Below are 19,579 nucleotides of genomic sequence, written 5' to 3' on the forward strand. Positions count from 1 at the left end.
GTTTTTACCAGTCTCTGAGGGGCCTGGAGCCCAGACTCTCAACACCATGCCACGTGGTGAGCCCAAACCCCAGCTGCAGGCTTCTGGGGGCCAGCCAGGTGCCTGCATTTCTGCCTATTGCCTGGAGTGGAAACCCCTGAGTTCCTCCCTTGTTTTCAGGATTCAATGACTACCTTTATGGCAAGTAGTAAACACTACATTTGCCGGTCAATTTCTTTTGACCTACCTTTTTGGCAACTTCCTTAATTCTCAGTGCCTCAGTTTTCTCATCTGTAAACTGCGGATCATAATAGTACCTACCTCCCAGTGTTGACGTAAGAGCTGGGTGAGTTAACATACTGTAGAGGTTTAAATGGTGGCCTTCAAAAAGATATGTCCACGTAGTAATCCCTGGAACCTGGGAACGTGACCTGATAAGGCAAAAGAGTGAGGGAGAGCTTTTCCTGGATTATCCCCGGTGGGCCTTAAATGCAACCACATGTATCCTTCCAAGCCACACACACAGAGGAGAGGACACAGGAAGAAGAGGAGAAGGCAATGTGGCCGCCGAGGCAGAGATTGGAGTGATGCGGCCACAAGCCAAGGAACATCTGGAGCCCCCAGAGGCTGGAACAGGTAAAGAACAGATTCTCCCTGAGGGTCTCCAGAGGGAGTGCGGCCCCGCTGACACCTCAGTTTCAGACCTCTGGCCTTCAGAACTGTGAGAGAACACATTTCTGTTGTTTTAAGCCACTCAGTGTGTGGTGATTTGTTACAGCAAGAACACAACATACATAACACCCTGGCATGCAGTAAGCATTTGTTCTATTAGTCAATTTGTTCTAAAGGTAAGGATGCCTGTTTGAATGAGGTTGTTAATCACAGTACCTGAGAAGTGTTCCTAGCCAAGCAATTAGGCATCCTCAAGAGTGAACTAAAGAAGTGTATCTGAGGGAGAAAATGAGACAGGGTCTACAAAACAGCAGGCTCTGGAGAACTTGACTTCAGGTTTGGAATTTAACTGATTACTGATTATAAACATACAAATAATAAGAATATAAAAACGTTGTCTGGTAGAGGTGTAGATCTTTAATAATCCAAATAATCCACTGGCCAAGGCATCAGTGGTTTAACTTTTGTTCTTTAATCCTGTTTCTTTGAGTGGGATACACACTTCAATCCCACAGCAACAATACATGTTCGTACTTGGATTTTTAGACGAGTTGTTTTCCCCCCTTGCACAGCTTTGAATTCCCCAAGTCTCTGCTGAGTTTAACTGGGTTGTATTTTTTTGCGGTATGCGGGCCTCTCACTGTTGTGGCCTCTCCCGTTGCGGAGCACAGGCTCCGGATGCGCAGGCTCAGCGGCCATGGCTCACGGGCCCAGCCGCTCCGTGGCATGTGGGATCTTCCCGGACCGGGGCACGAACCCGTGTCCCCTGCATCGGCAGGCGGACTCTCAACCACTGCGCCACCAGGGAAGCCCTGGGTTGTATTTTTTTAACTCAAGGAAAATATACCTGAGCCAGTAAGAGGGGTTTTCACGGGCAAAGTTCCTGAGGAGTTTGATTTGAGGACAGTCTGCTGGCAAACTCTACATTCCTGAAGCCTCCATCAGATATGCTGCCCAGAAGCCTTCTGTGCCTCTCAGAGGAGATGGAGGGGAAACGGTCAGACAGTGGGAAACACGACTGTGACTCTGAGAAATACAAATGTGGGTGGGCTGCTCTGATGGCCAGGAAGAGACAGGCTGCAGGATCCCCGCGAAACCACCCTTCTTTTGTCCTCCTTCACCTTTTAGGAAACACTGGTTAACAGAGAGACCGAGAGGATGTGGCATTTTCTATTTGGCTACCTCTGCTCCTGGGTCATTATGATTCTCAAAGCTGCCCCAACCCTAGGCCACGATTCACAACATTTCTTTTATGGTAGGTTTCTTAGCTCTGATCTGTTAGAAATCCTGGTGATTCTGTCTGCTCACCCTGTGCTGTCTCACATGGTAGTCATGAGCCCCGTGTGGCTATTTAAATGTAAACTAATTGAAATTAAATCACATTTAAAATTCAGCTCTTAGTCTCACTGGCTGCAGGTCAAGTGCCTACTGGCCATATTGGACAGTGCAGATAAAACATTTCTATCATTGTAGAAAGTTCTACTGGGCAGTGATGTTCTAGTTATCCAAGATAGAAGGTGAAAATGTCAGGTTATGGAGGGATCAGTCAGGGGACTTGTACTCTCGTTGCTTCAACTGATGAACACGGCAGTCACCTGCAGTGACCTTATCTAAAGTACATACATACGGACAGACAGACAAAAGAGCACACCATGCCTTGTGAAAGTTCTAGTAATCACCATGTCACTTTTAGTGTCTCTTTTAGAGGATGTTATTTATTTTAAGACATCATTTTTATTAGTACACTGTAGTACAAGAGACTTTCCATGTCAGGTTGAGAGAAGCTGGTCACATGATTTACAGACAAGACTTTTTTTTTTTTTTTAAACACTGATATTCTGGTGTCACTTTGAAATCAGCCAAGATGCAGTGGGTCTTAATAAAGCAATGGACCCTCCAAACAGATTGCACAACAAGAACCAGCAACTATCAGCACAGAGACGTCACATTAAAAGGAAAATAAAGCAAATGAAAAGGGGGTTTCAAATACCAGGTCACAATGAAAGGGGCAATACATCTTCAGAGAGGTATTGAAATGTGTGTGCGGATACGGCCCGGATATATACAAACATCTCTCCATGTACAGAAGCAAATGCGGAGACTGTCCACACCTCTAGGCAGATTTGTTAGTGATGGATAATGATTAATGAACGCAGGGAGCAATATTTCACCATAATTTGGTCATTTATCAAGGGATTATATATTCAAAATCCACATTTAATTCAGAGACCTTGTATTTAAACATTTCCAGTGTTTTTTTTTTTTTTTTTTACATTTTTAAAGCAATAGGAAGATATACAACTTGCAAAATGTAGGCCTTTACATTTCATTTTCTCCAAATTTTTTTTCCAGTTCAAACCTGTGGCAATTAGCAGCTTTAGTTATACTTGCTCCAGCATGTTGGACATTCGGCCAACCTTCACTCAGGATCATTTTCGTTAATGTACAGACCAAAGAAATAAAACAAACACAGACCTGGCCTAGAATGCATAGACTAAAAAAAATGACATCCCATGTTTTCCCATTGTGTCTCCTGAGACGTATGTTAAGATGGCAAAAGAGTTGCTTGGTTGCTCTTGTGAAATTCACAGTGTTTTGCCTGCAACACATATACATATATATATATATATATATTTTTTGCTTCGCTTTGTGTCTGTGATGAATGGAGCAAAGAAATATATATATAAATAAATAAATACTTAAATAAAGGTAAAAGAAAAAAAGGAAATAAATACAAAAATTAAGGATATTCGAGAACCTTTGACTTATAGCAGCAGTGATTCATTCCAGCCCTGACAAACGAGAAAATACCCCTTCATATGCTGTCATATTTTGCTACAAATCCCTTCCACCGTAAATTCTTTAGAATATCATTTGCTGTCTCAACCTCGGAGTCTCAGCATCCCACCATTACGAATTGTGAGGAAACTGCTTTAATTGCTCACTTAGCCACCTGAGTAGGTGGGTCACTGGCCATCCCCCTAGTGAGATTTTCTGTAGCAGTGATATAGGGCCAAACCGAAGCTCCACACTGGAAACAAAAGTCCTCAAATGGGAAAAAAAGAAAAGAAAGAGCAAGGGAATTGAGACTATGTGTGTCTGCAGTCATTTATTTAATTAGATACACAATTTAATGCTATTGGCATTATAGAAGGTCCAATTTACAAAAGGGCAAGTTTAAAAAAAAGAAGTCTATTCCTGACTTCTATCCCCTGACAACAGGGGATCCTGTTGTCATGGCTCTTTGCAAAGGCCAGCATTTGACACTGCTGCCTCTTGCATTCCGCTAGGATGTGGGAATTCCTAAGAGTCACTCGCCTTGCAGTGGAGTCTTGGATTCTCACCTTTGGCCTTCAAGACACTGGGCTCCCAACAGCCCAGTTCTCTTCTGGAATGCTTGGACTCTGAACACAAGTGTAAAGGGGTCACAGTGGGACAGGTGAGCATAATACAAATAAATGTGCAAAAGGGTTTAAAAAAGAAAACAGTTTTCCTTTTCTGGACCTTTACATAAGGAGATATACTTCCAGCTGCATTTTCCTTTGCAGGGAGCCAGAGGAAGGACTCAATGTAGTGGGATGGGTTTGATTTAGTTGTTTTGTGATAATGTGTTTGGGAAGCACATTATCTTAAATATGTCTTCCACCCATGCAGTATTGCAGAGAGTCGAAAAGTGTGATGGGGTCCTACCCACATGGAGAAGGGAAGCATGAACAGCAACATGACATTAAAAAAGTTTTGGTTATTTAGCAGATTTTAAGCAAATTATTCATACTGCACCCTACTTATAATTATCTCTATTACTGTGTGCCTATAAATTTATACATAAGCTCACAAACACACTATGCATGTGTGTTTGTCTATGTATAAATCTAGTATTTATAACACACATATAAATACATGGAAATACCACAGGGAGCGATGTGAACATATAATATGAATTCTGATATAGTCTTTTATAGCATAGTTCAAAATGTCTTCTAAATAAGCCTGATTATGACACTGGTTCATTGTACAAAGATTTCGCTGAAGCTATGAGCATCATTATATGTCATGAGATCTCAGCTGCTTGCATCTCACATATTTCATCTTGCTCTTCTAACTTCATATACTGCTTCATGAATTGGTTAAGCGTGCTTTCTCTCCTGGACTGCTTGTGTATATATTAGGGTCTCTAGTGGACCAAATCATGAACATCAGAGTCAGAGTACCTAGATTAAGTCCCAGAGGTGCCTGGAGAATACTAGCATGCCATTTAACTTCTCCAACTCTCAATTTCCTCACCTTTAAAAAAATGGGACTAATTTGCCAACATATGTGAAAAGTGTTTGGGAAACTCTTAAACAATGTATAAATGGAAGCAGCTGTCAGGATGAGTTCAGGCTAGAGAATTAGGTTTGTCGCCGCTCCTGTCGTAGTTCTTAATGAATCTGATGGCAGGCCCTACTCTGTGATCTTTACACTGCAGAATGAGGATGCCCCTTTTCTAAATATTACAAGAGCATGAGAAGAGGAGATTGTGGAGGAACAGGGATGGAGACTTGAAGACAGTCTGTGGTTCATTCGGTTACCTTAAAAGCAATCTGGGATTCTTTCAATGCGAGACGTCTCTGTGATCAGTACATACGCTTGAGACAACAGAGGGAAAAAATGAATAATAATCAGCAATATAAATAACTATAAAACTTTGCACTTGCATAGAACCTTTCATTTCAAGACCTTGAGGGACTTGTCAGAAGGTAAAGAGAAATTTTTTTTTTTTTCTTTTTTCCTTCAGAGGAAAACACAACACTGGAAGGGGAAGGGAATGCTCCCATCCTCTCATCTGCTTTAAACAAATCCTTGCTCTAAAACTGCACAGCCCTCCTTGAATTTGATCCCTTAGAGTATTACCTCCTTTGCTCTCTGTTAAAATAAAACAAGTAACTTGCAGCTTCTTCCCCCAGAGCAGCTGGCCAGTCGCACAGAATAACAAACCTGTGTAGGTTTTCAGGTCATCACTGATGGAATCTAGAAAAGTTCTGTACAAATCTGCTTCTTCTTACTGCTTCACAGGGTGCCACAGTGTTTTAACAGTACCATGGGCCCTTAATGGGATATATACGTGCAGGTATATATCATGGAGATATGGCTTTCGTTATATTATTATGTGTGTTCTGGAGGGTTTTTGGTCACCGGCAAAGAGAACAATTCAACTCCCATGTCTCATAGGCAGCGCAGAACCTGAAAGGACTATGGGCATCGCCTTGTCCAACCCCCTTCACTTGACAGCAGATGCTACTGGATTTCCTTTTGTTCTCTGTTAATGGACACTTTTGATGTTTTGAGAACTGGCTTTCAATGTCTAGAATGGAAAATAAGGTGCTTCAGTAACTAAGGGCACAAGCAAAACTTAAACAGAGCAATTGCACCTTCAGAAACAAATATGAAATAAAATGACCTAAGTTGAATTCAAATCACTCCCTTTCAATCTGGCTCGTGTTATAAAGATGTCGAGTTAGCAAAATTCCCCTCACAGAGGGTAGCAAGTTTTCTTGAGGAACAGAAAAATGTTTCTTCCTTGGTATAACTGATCACCCAGATAACTGTAAATTTCTATTTAAATTTACAACCTCTTTTCGCAAAACCCGTGGCTATGCCCAGAAGCACACCTCCAAAGCTTGGCCTGGGCACAGTGTCCCATGGGTATGCTGTGCCTAAGTTTTTGCTTTTACTTTCTTTTAAAATGCAGTGAAAAAAACAAAACAGCATATTGACAATGGAGTACATTTAGAATGAGACCACTCTCCCAACCAGAGCCCAGAGCAAGGTCTCGGCCTGTGTACACTGAACATCAATGCCTGTGATACCCCCAGGGTGGGTGAGGTCTCCTGTCCCTTGGGGGTTGATTTTGCCCTTCTCACAGGGCCACAGTGGGTGCGACATGGTTGAGGATAGCCAGGTTTCAGGGTCCATATTTGTTAAAACCCATCGCCACCATACGACCCAGAGACATTTATGCTCAGCTGATGAATTCCATTAGCTTCCCCTAATTATATAAGTTATGCCTTTTATGGATCTGCTCTACATATCTGGGGCACGACGTCTGGAGCGGTAGTTTCTGCACACAAGATATTTTTATCGACAAAGACCATGCACAATTTTGCTTGCACAGTTAAAAGGATGGGTGGGGTGGAGGCTAGGGGTTGGAAGGAAGTGCTATCTGAAAAGTTCAATGTAAGAGAAACTTGCCTCCAAATTTAGAGCTTGTCCTATCTTTTCCAAGTCCTTGGCTTTCCCACCTGACCCTGAAATGATCGCTGGACAAGAATCCACCTCCTTTCAACTGAACTTGACACAGGCTCAGTGGATAACACTTGGAAAAACAAACCAGTGCCATCACCGTGGCCTACAAAGACAAGACTGTCGGAACGTATGATGTGCCATCTTACCTCCCGGAAGCCATCTTTTCTCTGTACTACACTCTAGTGTTTCCGGTGATGGGAAAAGAATAGTCCATGGCACAGAGTTCAACAGTCTTTTTACTCCTCAGAAATGTCCTCGGGGGAAGGTGCCGAATACATTGTTCCCAGCTAACAGTCGCTGGGTTTTCTTAAGTTGGGACTGACGCCAGCCGATCTCAATGGTTGTCTTTGTTCTTCCCATACTGCGGTTTATAATAAATCTTCTCTCTCTCTGGTTTTAATCTCCCAAAGATAAAGGCTTCCCAGATTGAACACAAGTTTTCCTTTTTCATACACAGGCTTAAGCCATCCCAAACAATAAGAACAGTAATAATAATAAATAAATAGAAGTGAATCCATAGAAACTCTCGATGTCTGTACAGCAGAAGTGACAAAGTTTAAGTCAAATATTTGTTTTCCCTTTTTTTCATCCACATCAAAGGCAGGAATACAACAAGGCATTGTTAGTTGTGGTGGGCAAACCGGAGTGTCTGCTGATATAACAAATTAGGTTTGTTAAGGCCTTTGTCTATGCAGAGTTAATAGTAATGCAGAAGCCAGATTGATTAAAAAGGAAAGGGTGAGGATTGTGAAGCAGGGAAGACAAAAAATAAAGGAAAGAAAAACAAACAAAAAAAAACTAGGGAATAAACCAAGGGAGATGGAAAGAGAGAAAGAGATAATGCCAAAAAGAAGTCCATACTGTGTCTACGGATGGAGAAGTACACATTGCTTCCCTCGGAAAGCTTCTCGGTGTCTTTGTAGTTAATACTGTCAGAGCGAAGAACAGCAGATTGACGGCATCCAGCGGCAGTTAAAAGACGTTCATCCTCTCAGCCCAACTGAGGAGGTGCTTTGGGAAGGATCGGTCTGGGGGAAAGGGCCCTAGCCTAGTATATCCAGGTAGACCGGAGATGCCTTAGCCAAGTTCTGAAGGAGGGTGTGGATGCCCTTGATGTTCTTCCTCATGTGGGGCTCTCGCTGCCAGCACCCCAGCATCAGCTCATAGACTTCCTGGGGGCACGTTCGAGGTCGCTGCAAGACTCGGCCTTGAGTGATGCATTCTATCACCTGGACGGGACGGAGAGCAAAGATAGGGTCAGACCAGAGGAAAAACAATGTGGATACAATAAATGTCAGTACAAAGAGAGGGCTGCTTTAAAGAAACCCACTCAGTGTTTACTTTTTTTCAGAGGCAAGAGAGTGACTGTTCTAGGTTGGTATGTCATGGTTAATTTGATGGGTTTATATTCATTTTGCAAGCCACACTGATTTCACCAAACTGCTAGAGAAATAATTCATCTATATGGAATGCTCCCAAAACACACCCTGGAATTCCAATGTTTTACTGGCCTGAGATGGGACCAGGGTCACTTTTGTGTCAGGGTGCTAACTGGCCAGGGAACCCCAGGGTACAGAAATGAGCAGTCATTTTGGATAATGGAATTGGATAAAAGACAGACGTGGGCCTGAAAAAGTGAGGTGCTTGACCAAGAAGTGATGCCTCAAATATAGACATATTTGCAAACAGATTAGACAAGGAAAATAAAATGTTTGAGTTTTTCACTAGAAGTAAATGTTCTAGTGAAATATGCAAAAAGGAGAGAAGCTTGAAACCTTATTGGAATAATACCAAAAAGCTAGCTGGACTCTAAGGGTACCGGAATGCCACATCTGCTATCAATTTACTAGATGAATAGCACGAAATGACTCCTGGGTCCCAGTGCCAGAGGATCACAGGCGCGTCAGCAAATGCTGTGCTTTTCTCTTTCTAGAACTCTTAAATTTGGAGAGTGACTATAATTTGGCCATGAAATTTAGGTACATGGCAGGCCGTTTGGGAGGTGCTTCTCCCAACAAAGCCACATGGAAGCGTGTCCTGACTTCCAGCCCGGGGATGCCTCTCTGTGTCAGCTCTCTAGGGGTCTTGGTGCCACCCGCCGCTCACCTCATTGTTTGACAGCTGGTACCAGGGCTGTTTGCCATAGGTGAAGATCTCCCACAACACGACCCCCAGGCTCCAGACGTCACTTTCGGTGGTGAACTTCCTGTACATGATGCTCTCTGGAGGCATCCAGCGAATGGGCAGCATCGTGTGGCCACCGACCTGGCAGAAAAGGGGTAAACAAGGTGGCATCAGTTCCCACCATCAGGAGAAAAGGTTTGGAAGGGAGATGTGGGGGACATTTTTTTCCCTTTCCTTTATTTGTATTTATTAATTTTAATTGTTTATAAAACAAGGGAAAGACGATTGGTTTATAATCTCAAGCAACAGAGGCAGAGGGCAAAGAGTGGTCAAAGGATTTTTCTCACATTTTTGCAATTCTCTCTTTCTCACAACTAGACAGGAGCAGAGATGGTGATTGGGTGATTGGGTGATTCATCCTGTATAAAACACAGACAGGGTTTCCCTGGTGGCGCAGTGGTGGAGAGTCCGCCTGCCGGTGCAGGGGACGCAGGTTCGTGCCCCGGTCCGGGAAGATCCCACATGCCGCGGAGCGGCTGGGCCCGTGAGCCATGGCTGCTGAGCCTGCGCGTCCGGAGCCTGTGCTCCGCAACGGGAGAGGCCGCAACAGTGAGAGGCCCGCGTACCGGAAAAAACAAAACAAAACAAAAAACCAGACACACCTACTTTCTGGTATGAGGATGACTTGATCTTGTAATTAACAAGATAACTTTGGTCAGGATAACAAGTAGAGAGTTTTGCATCCAAAATGACCCACCGAGGGACTCTGCTTCCTTAGCAAGGCCGGAGCTTCCTTCCACTTTAAAGTGTAAGGAGCGCACACAGAGCTGCCTTGAACATGCTTACCACAACCCAGCAATGGGCAGGGCAGAAATGATTATTCACATTTTACAGAAGGGGCAACTGAGTTTCAGGTTGCTATGGACACAAAGAAGTCCAGTCTTTGGAATTTCATCTACTACAGGAAACTTCAACTGAGCTTATTTACAAAAGTAAATAAGCAGGAGGAGCTTCAAGATGGTGGAAGAGTAAGACACGGAGATCACCTTCCTCCCCACAGATACATCAGAAATACATCTTCATGTAGAACAACTCCTACAGAACACCTACTGAACGCTGGCAGAAGACCTCAGACCTCCCAAAAGGCAAGAAACTCCCCACGTACCTGTGTAGGGCAAAAGAAAAAAGAAAAAATGGAGACAAAAGAATAGGGGGCTTCCCTGGTGGCGCAGTGGTTGAGAGTCTGCCTGCCGATGCAGGGGACACGGGTTCGTGCCCCGGTCCGGGAAGATCCCACATGCTGCGGAGCGGCTGGGCCCATGAGCCATGGCTGCTGAGCCTGCACGTCCGGAGCCTGTGCTCTGCAACGGGAGAGGCCACAACAGTGAGAGGCCTGTGTACCGCAAAAAATGGGAGGGAGCTGTGAAGGAGGAAAGGTTTCCACACACTAGGAAGCCCCTTCGTGGGCAGAGACTGCGGGTGGCGGAGGGGGAAGCTTCGGAGCCGCGGAGGAGAGCGCGGCCACAGGGGTGCGGAGGGCAAAGCGGGGAGATTCCCGCACAGAGGATCGGTGCTGACCTGCACTCACCAGCCCGAGAGGCTTCTCTGCTCACCCGCTGGGGCGGGCGGGGCTGGGAGCTGAGGCTCGGGCTTTGATCAGATCCCAGGGAGAGGACTGGCGGCGTGAACACAGCCTGCAGGGGGTTAGTGCACCCCGGCTAGCTGGGAGGGAGTCCGGGAAAAGGTCTGGAGCTGCCGAAGACACAAGAGGCTTTTTCTTCCCTCTTTGTTTCCTGATGCGCGACGAGAGGGGATTAAGAGGGCCGCTTAAAGGAGCTCCAGAGACAGGTGCGAGCCGCGGCTATCAGCACGGACCCCAGAGATGGGCATGAGACGCTAAGGCTGCTGCTGCCGCCACCAAGAAGCCTGTGTGCAAACACAGGTCACTATCCACACACACACACACACACACACACACACACACACACCCGGAGCCTGTGCAGCCCACCACTGCCAGGGTCCCGTGATCCAGGGACAACTTCGCTGGGAGAACGCACGGCGCGCATCAGGCTGCTGCAACGTCCTGCTGGCCTCGGCCGCCGCAGGCTCGAACCGCATCTGTACCCCTCCCTCCCCCCGGCCTGAGTGAGCCAGAGCCCCCGAATCTGCTCCTTTAACCCAGTCCTGTCTGAGCGAAGAACAGACGCCCTCAGGCGACCTACATGCAGAGGCGGGTCCAAATCCAAAGCTGAACACCGAGAGCTGTGTGAACAGAGAAGAGAAAGGGAAATCTCTCCCAGCAGCTTCAGGAGCAGCGGATGAAATCACCACAGTTAACTTGATGTACCGCATCTGTGGAATACCTGAATAGACAATGAATCATCCCAAATTGAGGAGGTGGACTGTGGGAGCAATTATATATATAGTTTTTTCCCTTTTTCCTTTTTGTGAGTGTGTATGCATGCTTCTGTGTGTGATTTTGTCTGTATAGCTTTGCTTTTACCATTTGTCCTAGGGTTCTGTGTGTCTGTTTCTTTTTGTTTTTTTAGTGAAGTTTTCAGTGCTTGTTATCATTGGTGGATTTGTTTTTTGGTTTGGCTATTCTTTCTTTTTTTCTAATTACTTAAAAAAATTTTATAATAATTATTTTTTATTTTAATATAATTTAATTTAATTTTACTTCTTTCTCTCTCTCTCTCTCTCCCTTTTATTCTGAGCTGTGTGGATGACAGGCTCTTGGTGCTCCAGCCAGGCATCAGGGCTGTGCCTCTGAGGTGGGAGAGCCAAGTTCAAGACATTGGTCCACAAGAGACCTCCCAGCTCCATGTAATATCAAACGGTGAAAATCTCCCAGAGATCTCCATCTCAATGCCAAGAAGCAGCTCCACTCAACGACCAGCAAGCTACAGTGCTGGACACTCTATGCCAAACAACTAGCAAGACAGGAAAACAACACCATCCATTAGCAGAGAGGCTGCCTAAACTCATAATAAGGTCACATACACCCCAAAACACACCACCAGAAGTGGACCTGCCCACCAGAAAGACAAGATCCAGCCTCATCCACCAGAACACAGGCAGCAGTCCCCTCCACCAGGAAGCCTACACAACCCACTGAACCATCCTTAGCCACAGGGGGCAGACACAAAAAACAATGGGAACTACGAACCTGCCACCTGCAAAAGGAGATCCCAAACCCAGTAAGTTATGCAAAATGAGAAGACAAAGAAAGATGAAGGAGCAAGGTAAAAACCCACCACACGTAACAAATGAAGAGGAAATAGACAGTCTACCTGAAAAAGCACTCAGAATAATGATAGTAAAGGTGATCCAAAATCTTGGAAATAGAATAGACAAAATACAAGAAATGTTTAATGAGGACCTAGAAGAACTAAAGAGCAAAGAAACAATCATGAACAACATAATAAATGAAATTAAAAATTCTCTAGAAAAGATCAAAAGGAGAATAACTGAGGCAGAAGAATGGATAAGTGACCTGGAAGATAAAATAGTGGAAATAACTACTGCAGAGCAGAATAAAGAAAAAACAATGAAAAGAATTGAGAACAGTCTCAGAGATCTCTGGGACAATATTAAACACACCAACATTTGAATTATAGGGGTCCCAGAAGAAGAAGAGAACAAGAAAGGGACTGAGAAAATATTTGAAGAGATTATAGTTGAAAACTTCCCTAGTATGGGAAAGGAAATACTTAAGTCCAGGAAGCACAGAGAGCCCTATACAGGATAAATCCAAGGAGAAACACACCAAGACACATATTAATCACACTATCAAAAATTAAATACAAACAAAAAATATTAAAAGCAGCAAGGGAAAAACAACAAATAACATACAAGGGAATCCCCATAAGGTTAACAGCTGATCTTTCAGCAGAAACTCTGCAAGCGAGAAGGGAGTGGCAGGACATATTTAAAGTGATGAAAGGGAAAAACCTACAACCAAGATTACTCTGCCCAGTAAGGATCTCATTCAGATTAGAGAGAGAAATTAAAACCTTTACAGACAGGTAAAAGCTAAGACAATTCAACACCACCAAACCAGCTTTACAACAAATGCTAAAGGAACTCATCTAGGCAGGAAACACAAGAGAAGGAAAAGACATACAATAGCAAACCCAAAACAATTAAGAAAATGGTAATAGGAACATACATATTGATAATTACCTTAAATGTAAATGGATTAAATGCTCCAACCAAAAAAAATAGACTGGCTGAATGGATACAAAACAAGGCCCACATATATCCTGTCTACAAGAGACCCACTTCAGACGTAGGGACACATACAGTCAGAGTGAGGAGATGGAAAAAGATATTCCATGCAAATGGAAATCAAAAGAAAGCTGGAGTAGCAATTCTCCTATCAGACAAAATAGACTTTAAAATAAAGACTATTACAAGAGACAAGGAAGGACACTACATAATGATCAAGGGATCAACCCAAGAAGAGGATATAACAATTGTAAATATCTCTGCTCCCAAAATAGGAGCACCTCAATACATAAGGCAAATACTAACAGCCATAAAAGGGGAAATCGACAGTAACACAATCATAGTAGGGGACTTTAACACCCCACTTTCACCAACAGACAGATCATCCAAAATGAAAATAAATAAGGAAACACAAGTTTTAATGATACATTAAACAAGATGGACTTAACCGATATTTATAGGACATTCTATGCAAAAACAACAGAATACACTTTTTTTCTCAAGTGCTCATGGAACATTCTCCAGGATAGATCATATCTTGGGTCACAAGTCAAGCCTTGGTAAAATTAAGAAAATTGAAATCGTATCAAGAAACTTTTCTGACCACAACGTTATGAGACTAGATATCAATTACAGGAAAAAAACCTGTAAAAAATACAAACACATGGAGGATAAACAATACACTACTTAATAACCAAGAGATCACTGAAGAAATCAAAAAGGAAATCAGAAAATACCTAGAAACAAATGACAATGAAAACACAATGACCCAAAACCTATGGGATGCAGCAAAAGCACTTTTAAGAGGGAAGTTTATAGCAATACAATCCTACCTTAAGAAACAAGAAACATCTCAAAAAGACAACTTAACCTTAAACCTAAAGCAATTAGAGAAAGAAGAACAAAAAAACCCCAAAGTTAGCAGAAGGAAAGAAATCATAAAGATCAGATCAGAAATAAATGAAAAAGAAATAAGTGAAATGATAGCAAAGACCAATAAAACTAAAAGCTGGTTCTTTGAGAAGATAAACAAAATTGATAAGCCATTAGGCAGACTCAAAAAGAAGAAAAGGGAGAAGACTCAAATCAATAGAATTAGAAATGAAAAAGGAGAAGTAACAACTGACACTGCAGAAATACAAAGGATCATGGGCACTTACTACAAACAACTGTATGCCAATAAAATGGACAACCTGGACGAAATGGATACATACTTAGAAACGCACAACCTTCCAAGACTGAACCAGGAAGAAATAGAAAATATGAACAGACCAATCACAAGCACTAAAATAGAAAACGTGATTAAAAATCTTCCAACAAACAAAAGCCCAGGACCAGATGGCTTCACAGGCGAATTCTATCAAACATTTAGAGAAGAGCTAACACCTATCTTTCTCAAACTCTTCCAAAATATAGCAGAGGAAGGAAGACTCCCAAACTCATTCTATGAGACCACCATCATCCTGACACCAAAACCAGACAAAGATGTCACAAAAAAAGAAAGCTACAGGCCAATATCACTGATGAACATAGATGCAAACTTCTACAACAAAATACTAGCAAACAGAATCCAACAGCACATTAAAAGGAACGTACACCATGATCAAGTGGGGTTTATCCCAGGAATGCAAGGATTCTTCAATATACACAAATCAATCAATGTGATACACCATATTAACAAATTGAAGCAGAAAAACCATATGATCATCTCAATAGATGCAGAGAAAGCTTTTGACAAAATTCAACACCCATTTATGATAAAAACCCTTCAGAAAGTAGGCATAGAGGGAACTTACCTCGACATAACGAAGGCCATATATGACAAACCCACAGCCAACATCATCCTCAATGGTGAAAAACTGAAACCATTTCCACTAAGATCCGGAACAAGACAAGGTTGCCCACTCTCACCAGTATTATTCAACATAGTTTTGGAAGTTTTAGCCACAGCAATCAGAGAAGAAAAAGAAATGAAAGGAATCCAAATCGGAAAAGAAGAAGTAAAGCTGTCACTGTTTGCAGTGACATGATACTATATATAGAGAATCCTAAAGATGCTACCAGAAAACTACTAGAGCTAATCAATGAATTTGGTAAAGTAACAGCATACAAAATTAATGCACAGAAATCTCTTGCATTCCTATACACTAATGATGAAAAATCTGAAAGTGAAATTAACAAAACACGCCCATTTACCATTGCAACAAAAAGAATAAAATACCTAGGAATAAACCTACCTAAGGAGACAAAAGACATGTGTGCAGGAAATTATAAGACACTGATGATAGAAATTAAAGATGATACAAATAGATGGAGAGATATACCATGTTTTCGGATTGGGAGACTTAATATTGTGAAAATGACTATACTACCCAAAGCAATCTACAGATTCAATGCAATCCCTATCAAACTACCACCGGCATTTTTCACAGAACTAGGACAAAAAATTTCACAATTTGTATGGAAACACAAAAGACCCCGAATAGCCAAAGCAATGATGAGAAAGTAAAACAGAGCTGGAGGAAACAGGCTCCTGGACTTTGGACTATACTACAAAGCTACAGTAATCAAGACAGTATGGTACTGGCACAAAAACAGAAAGATAGATCAATGGAACAGGATAGAAAGCCCAGAGATAGACCCATGTACATATGGTCACCTTATCTTTGAAAATGGTGTCAAGCATATACAATGGAGAAAGGACAGCCTCTTCAATAAGTGGTGCTGGGAAATCTGGACAGCTACATGTAAAAGCATGAAAGTAGAACACTCCCTAACACCATGCACAAAAATAAACTCAAAATGGATTACAGACCTAAATGTAAGGCCAGACACTTTCAAACTCTTAGAGGAAAACATAGGCAGAACACTTTATGACATAAATCACAGCAAGATCCTTTTTGACCCACCTCCTAGAGAAATGGAAATAAAAACAAAAATAAACAAATGGGGCCTAATTACACTTAAAAGCTTTTGCACAGCAAAGGAAAACATAAACAAGAAGAAAAGACAACTCTCAGAAAGGGAGAAGATATTTGCAAATGAAGCAACTGACAAAGGATTAATCTCCAAAATTTGCAAGCAGCTCATGCAGCTCAATATCAAAAAAACAAACAACCCAATCCAAAAATGGGCAGAAGTCCTTAATAGATATTTCTCCAAAGAAGATATACAGATTGCCAAAAAACACATGAAAGAGTGCTCAACATCATTACTCAGTAGAGAAATGCAAATCAAAACTACAATGCGATATCATCTCACACGGGTCAGAATGGCCATCATCAAAAAATGTACAAACAATAAATGCTGGAGAGGGTGTGGAGAAAAGGGAACCCTCTTGCACTGTTGGTGGGAATGTAAATTGATACAGCTACTATGGAGAACAGTATGGAGCTTCCTTAAAAAACTAAAAGTAGAACTACCATACGACCCAGCAATCCAACTACTGGACATATACCCTGAGAAAACCATAACTCAAAAAGAGTCATGTTCCACAATCTTCATTGCAGCACTATTTACAATAGCCAGGGCATGGAAGCAACCTAAGTGTCCATCGACAGATGAATGGATAAAGAAGATGTGGCACATATATACAATGGAATATTACTCAGCCATATAAAAACGAAATTGAGTTATTCGTAGTGAGGTGGATGGACCTAGAATCTGTCATACAGAGTGAAGTAAGTCAGAAAGAGAAAAACAAATACCGTATGTTAACACATATATATGGAATCTAAAAGAAAAAAAAAAAGATCGTGAAGAACCTAGGGCAAGACGGGAATAAAGACGCAGACCTCCTAGAGAATGGATTTGAGGACACCGGGAGGGGGAAGGGTAAGCTGGGGCGAAGTGAGAGAGTGGTAGTGTATATATGGACATATATACACTACCAAATGTAAAATAGAGAGCTAGTGGGAAGCAGTCGTATAGCACAGGGAGATCAGCTCGGTGCTTTGTGATCAGCTAGAAGGGTCGGATAGGGAGGGTGGGAGGGAGGGAGACACAGGTGGGAAGAGATATGGGGATATATGTATATGAATAACTGATTCACTTTGTTATAAAGCAGAAGCTAACACACCACTGTAAAGCAATTATATTCCAATTAAAATGTTAAAAAATAAGTTAATAAGTAAGTATGGTTTTTGAAAAGCCCATTTTAGTAAAAGCAGTAAGTCTGAGGCATTAGATAGCAACAGCATTAGCACAGGCAAAGAAAAGTTTGACCAAAGAGACTTGTTTACGATTTCCTACTTTCTGGAGAAAAATTAAGTATATTCCACATACAGGTTTGTAGCCCATCAAGGCTGACTGATTTTTAAACCAAGATAAGATTTCTGCACAGTAGCCCAATGGGTGGCAGGTCCTACTTTTCACGCTGGTGAACCTCAGTGCTACCTGCCCAAATGCCATGCTGACAGCGGGGCAGTGGGTGAGCTCACAGGACAGCAGGAATTAGATTTCCCTGACAACTCCCACCCCCTGACCTCTGAGACCAATGCCACACAGAGTTTCTGCCCGATTATAATTCTCAATATCCATTTCTGACTCACTAAGGGAAGGAAATGGACTAACAATGCCTGAAAAATGCTGCTCAACTCCGTAGCCCAAGGAGCGGAGAGTGTCAGAGATGTCTCATTTGCTTGGTGATTTCAAATGATGCTCTTAGCATCAAAGAAAGCATGCATGATTTTTCCCCATTCTTCTCTGTACGAGGAATCCAAGTCTGACAAGTCGAAACATGACTTGCTGGCTCAGGGTTAAGGCGCCCCTGTATTTTTACTGTTCAGCTTTGAATACACCAAAAGTTCATGCGCTAAGTGCAAGCTTGTTGCCTTCCATCAGCTTTCAATTTCCTCGCTTTCTCCTCATTCCGCAGGACAGGTTGTCACTGTTCAACGAGCACAGAGTTCTCTCATGGGGCTGCCTGGACATGACAATACTCACCACCAGGGTCGATATTGAAAACACAACCTGTGCAACACAGGCACTGACCAGAAAGGTTGCTGGTGTTCATACTGGCACAGCCAAATGGGCGTGTTTCTGGCTGATGGCTATCTGCCTGACTCTGCAACTCTGAAACCCCATGTACCCAGGACTTTGGGAAAGGAAATCTGCCAACACACAAGAGTTTCCTACGTTTTCAGATACTTACAAACACGAAGGATACCAAAGCGGAATGGTCCCCGGGGTGCTGGCAGCCTATACCCCAGCACCAAGGAGAGGCTTTGTGGCAGTGCAGGGAGCTATATGCGCAGAGTTATGGGGAGTGAGAGGTCTCTGCCCAGGTTTTTAGTGAAAAAGACATAATTCTTTCTTGAATGGGAATAGTGAAACAATTGAAATTGACATATTGAAAGTAGAATTAGAAAAATATTGAAATTAGACCATACATCCAATGTACAGTTGGTCTGTGGTAGTAAAGGGAAGAGTGGGATATTATGGACCAATGCGGTGTTCTTTTGGATACCTGACCCTCAAAGTATTAAGAGCTAGCTTGCCACATGTGTTCCTAGTTCAGATGTGTCAAATACACTATAACCTGTAACCCTCTTCATTTCTTGGAGATTCATAATGCACAGAATTCCCTTGAAGTGTCTCAGGCAGAAAGAACAGATTTAACTTTGTTTAACTTAGTGAATTAAACTAATTTGGCTGTGTGTTTGTGGGGGAGAGGGAGAGAGATGGAGAGCCACTTACATACATTCCTAGAACCAGACGGTAAATATCCCACTTTGGGACATGTTAACCTATGGAGACGCCAGGCTTTCCATATTCTTTTTGTGTTCCCAGCTGTGGTGCAGTGGACAACACTCAATTCATGACTTTAGAAGGGGGCCAAAAGGTACAAATTTCCAGTTGTAAATTAAATAAGTTCTGAGGACGTAAGGTACAGCAAGGTGACTACAGTTAATAATACTGTATTGCATATTTGAAAGTAAATCCTAAAAGTTTTCGTCACAACAACAAAAAATTGTAACTATGTGAGGAGACAGATGTTAACTAGACTTATGGCTGTGATCATTTTGCAATATATACAGATATCAAATCCTTATATTGTACACCTGAAACGAATATGATGTTACATGTCAAGTATACCTCAATTAAAAAAAAAAAACAAAAAAACCCTCTGGGCTCCAGAGTTAATTTCACTACTTGCCAAACCTCTCTGTGTCTTAATTTTTCCAACTATAAAATATGGGTAACAATATATACCTCCCAGGGTTAACTCAAGCAGACAATATTTGTGAAAGCCCTTTATGAATTTTAATGCACTAAATGCTTTCTAGGT

General features: G+C 42.3%; 1 protein-coding gene across 1 annotated transcript in view; it reads right to left on the reverse strand.

Annotated features, from left to right (window-relative positions):
* Nucleotides 1–2,338: 2,338 nt before the first annotated feature.
* Nucleotides 2,339–19,579, reverse strand: part of NTRK2 (neurotrophic receptor tyrosine kinase 2) — a 399,796-nt gene continuing 382,555 nt past the window's right edge. Inside the window, exons 20-21 of the mRNA XM_029203241.1 lie at nt 9,043–9,201; nt 2,339–8,165 (exon numbers count right to left, since the gene is read on the reverse strand). Coding sequence (XP_029059074.1) covers nt 7,980–8,165; nt 9,043–9,201 — 345 coding nt within the window. The 3' untranslated portion in view covers nt 2,339–7,979. The remainder of the gene's footprint in view (nt 8,166–9,042; nt 9,202–19,579) is intronic.

This window comes from Monodon monoceros, unplaced genomic scaffold (assembly GCF_005190385.1).
Source record: "Monodon monoceros isolate NGI ecotype Baffin Bay Population unplaced genomic scaffold, NGI_Narwhal_1 Super_Scaffold_5, whole genome shotgun sequence".
Taxonomy (NCBI): Eukaryota; Metazoa; Chordata; class Mammalia; order Artiodactyla; family Monodontidae; genus Monodon; species Monodon monoceros.